This window comes from Sphaeroforma arctica (assembly GCF_001186125.1).
Source record: "Sphaeroforma arctica JP610 unplaced genomic scaffold supercont1.6538, whole genome shotgun sequence".
Taxonomy (NCBI): Eukaryota; class Ichthyosporea; order Ichthyophonida; genus Sphaeroforma; species Sphaeroforma arctica.
Window position 1 is genome coordinate 1 of NW_014034020.1, and position 1,630 is coordinate 1,630.

The window sequence follows — 1,630 nt, forward strand, 5'->3', positions numbered from 1 at the left end:
TGTATGTATGTATGTGTGTATGTATGTATGTATGTATGTATATATATATATGTATGTGTGTGCGTGTGTGTGTGTTTGTGTACTTATCTCTCAATATATAGATATAGTCGACAATTTTATAATGGTATAAATCAACAATTTCTTTATGAGTGTATATGTGGATACATGTTCACCGCACAATGACAATACATTTCTTGTATGACGACTTCGATACCTGAGATACGTCTCTTCTCAGCATCTTCAGTACAACTTCTCTGTCTTGTACGGGATACTTATTCAGCGTTTGTTTGTCGAATATAAATACAGACACCACAATCTTGTGTTGTTTATTAGTAGCGCTGTGTATCCTCCACAGACAACAGTGTCCTCCCGAGGCGGTCTGTTTCCCTATTACATAGTCTTTCTCTATAGTGCCGCTTGTATATGTAACTGCGGCTTGGTTAGCCGCCGCTGCGACTGCTTTGGAGAACTTCTTGAACATGATGTTCTGTAGTATCGATGTTTATAGGCCGTGCTACAGCACATTCATAAATGTGTTATTGTGTGCGGTTAAAAGGCAGCAGCTGTATTTACACTAATGAGTATGAGTATTGACACCAAATTATTTTAGCCTTGACAACAAACAAATTACTTTTATTAATGTTTAGGGTTATATAAAATATTATTTTGTAGGGTTTATCATAGCCTGCTCGATCGACGATCATAGCGGCATCGCCTCCTAAAATTATGACCATGATTATGAGGCTACGAGTCTACGACTCGATGACACACAACTACACAAGATTTATATTTCTGAAATACATATAGGCATCATTGATCATGGCCTGCTAAAATTTAATCATATTTCAGGAGGCTATTGCATAGCCTTATAGTGGCAGCTCTAACACACTTCCGAGATCACTTATACGGAACAGCATTTACGCTAATGTATGATCAGAAATCTCTTCAATATATGAAAGAGATGAAACCCGACTCACAATTACTGAGTCGCTGGCATGATACAATATCAAAGTTTCATCTTGATATAAAACATCTGCCAGGAATACATAACCATTTACCGAATATGTTATCACGCTTCGTACCGGACTTTAATAAATCCGTACGTGAGTTACTAGCCACTGACTGGAAATGTAATCCCAGGTGGTTTGAACTGGTTCAAAAGAATTTTGGGTCACATACCATAGATATGTTTGCTGCACATCATAATGCACAACTATCGAATTACAGGACTTTAAATCATCCTTTGGGAGACGCCATTCAAATAGACCTCTCCAAACAAAATGCGTGGGCTAATCCACTATGGCAGTTAATTGCCCAGCTATTAAATTATGTCCATATACATAAAGCTACCATCACGTTGTGTTGCCCATTACGGAGTAAAGATCCATGGCTCAATAAATTAATAAGCATGATACAATGCGAGTCAATATATTTAGATAGGGAAGTAGATACTTTCCTATATCAGGGTACCCGAGCCGTCCAGAAGACGCCCTGGAGATATACTATAATATGTCGTATAGGTCCCATTGGAACAACCAACTGGACCCCTTCTGAGACCTTCCTTAACAAAGTCAAAGAATCTGAGATTCCACTCTCTACTAATTTGAACGTTAAAACGCGCCATAGAACT

General features: G+C 38.2%; 1 protein-coding gene across 1 annotated transcript; it reads right to left on the reverse strand.

Moving 5' to 3' along the window:
• Positions 1-169: 169 nt before the first annotated feature.
• Positions 170-481, reverse strand: SARC_15672 (hypothetical protein; the record flags this gene model as incomplete). The annotated part of the gene is made up of 1 exon (XM_014290208.1): positions 170-481. One exon carries the CDS (start codon positions 479-481, stop codon positions 170-172), a length of 312 nt encoding a protein of 103 aa, XP_014145683.1.
• Positions 482-1,630: the final 1,149 nt, after the last annotated feature.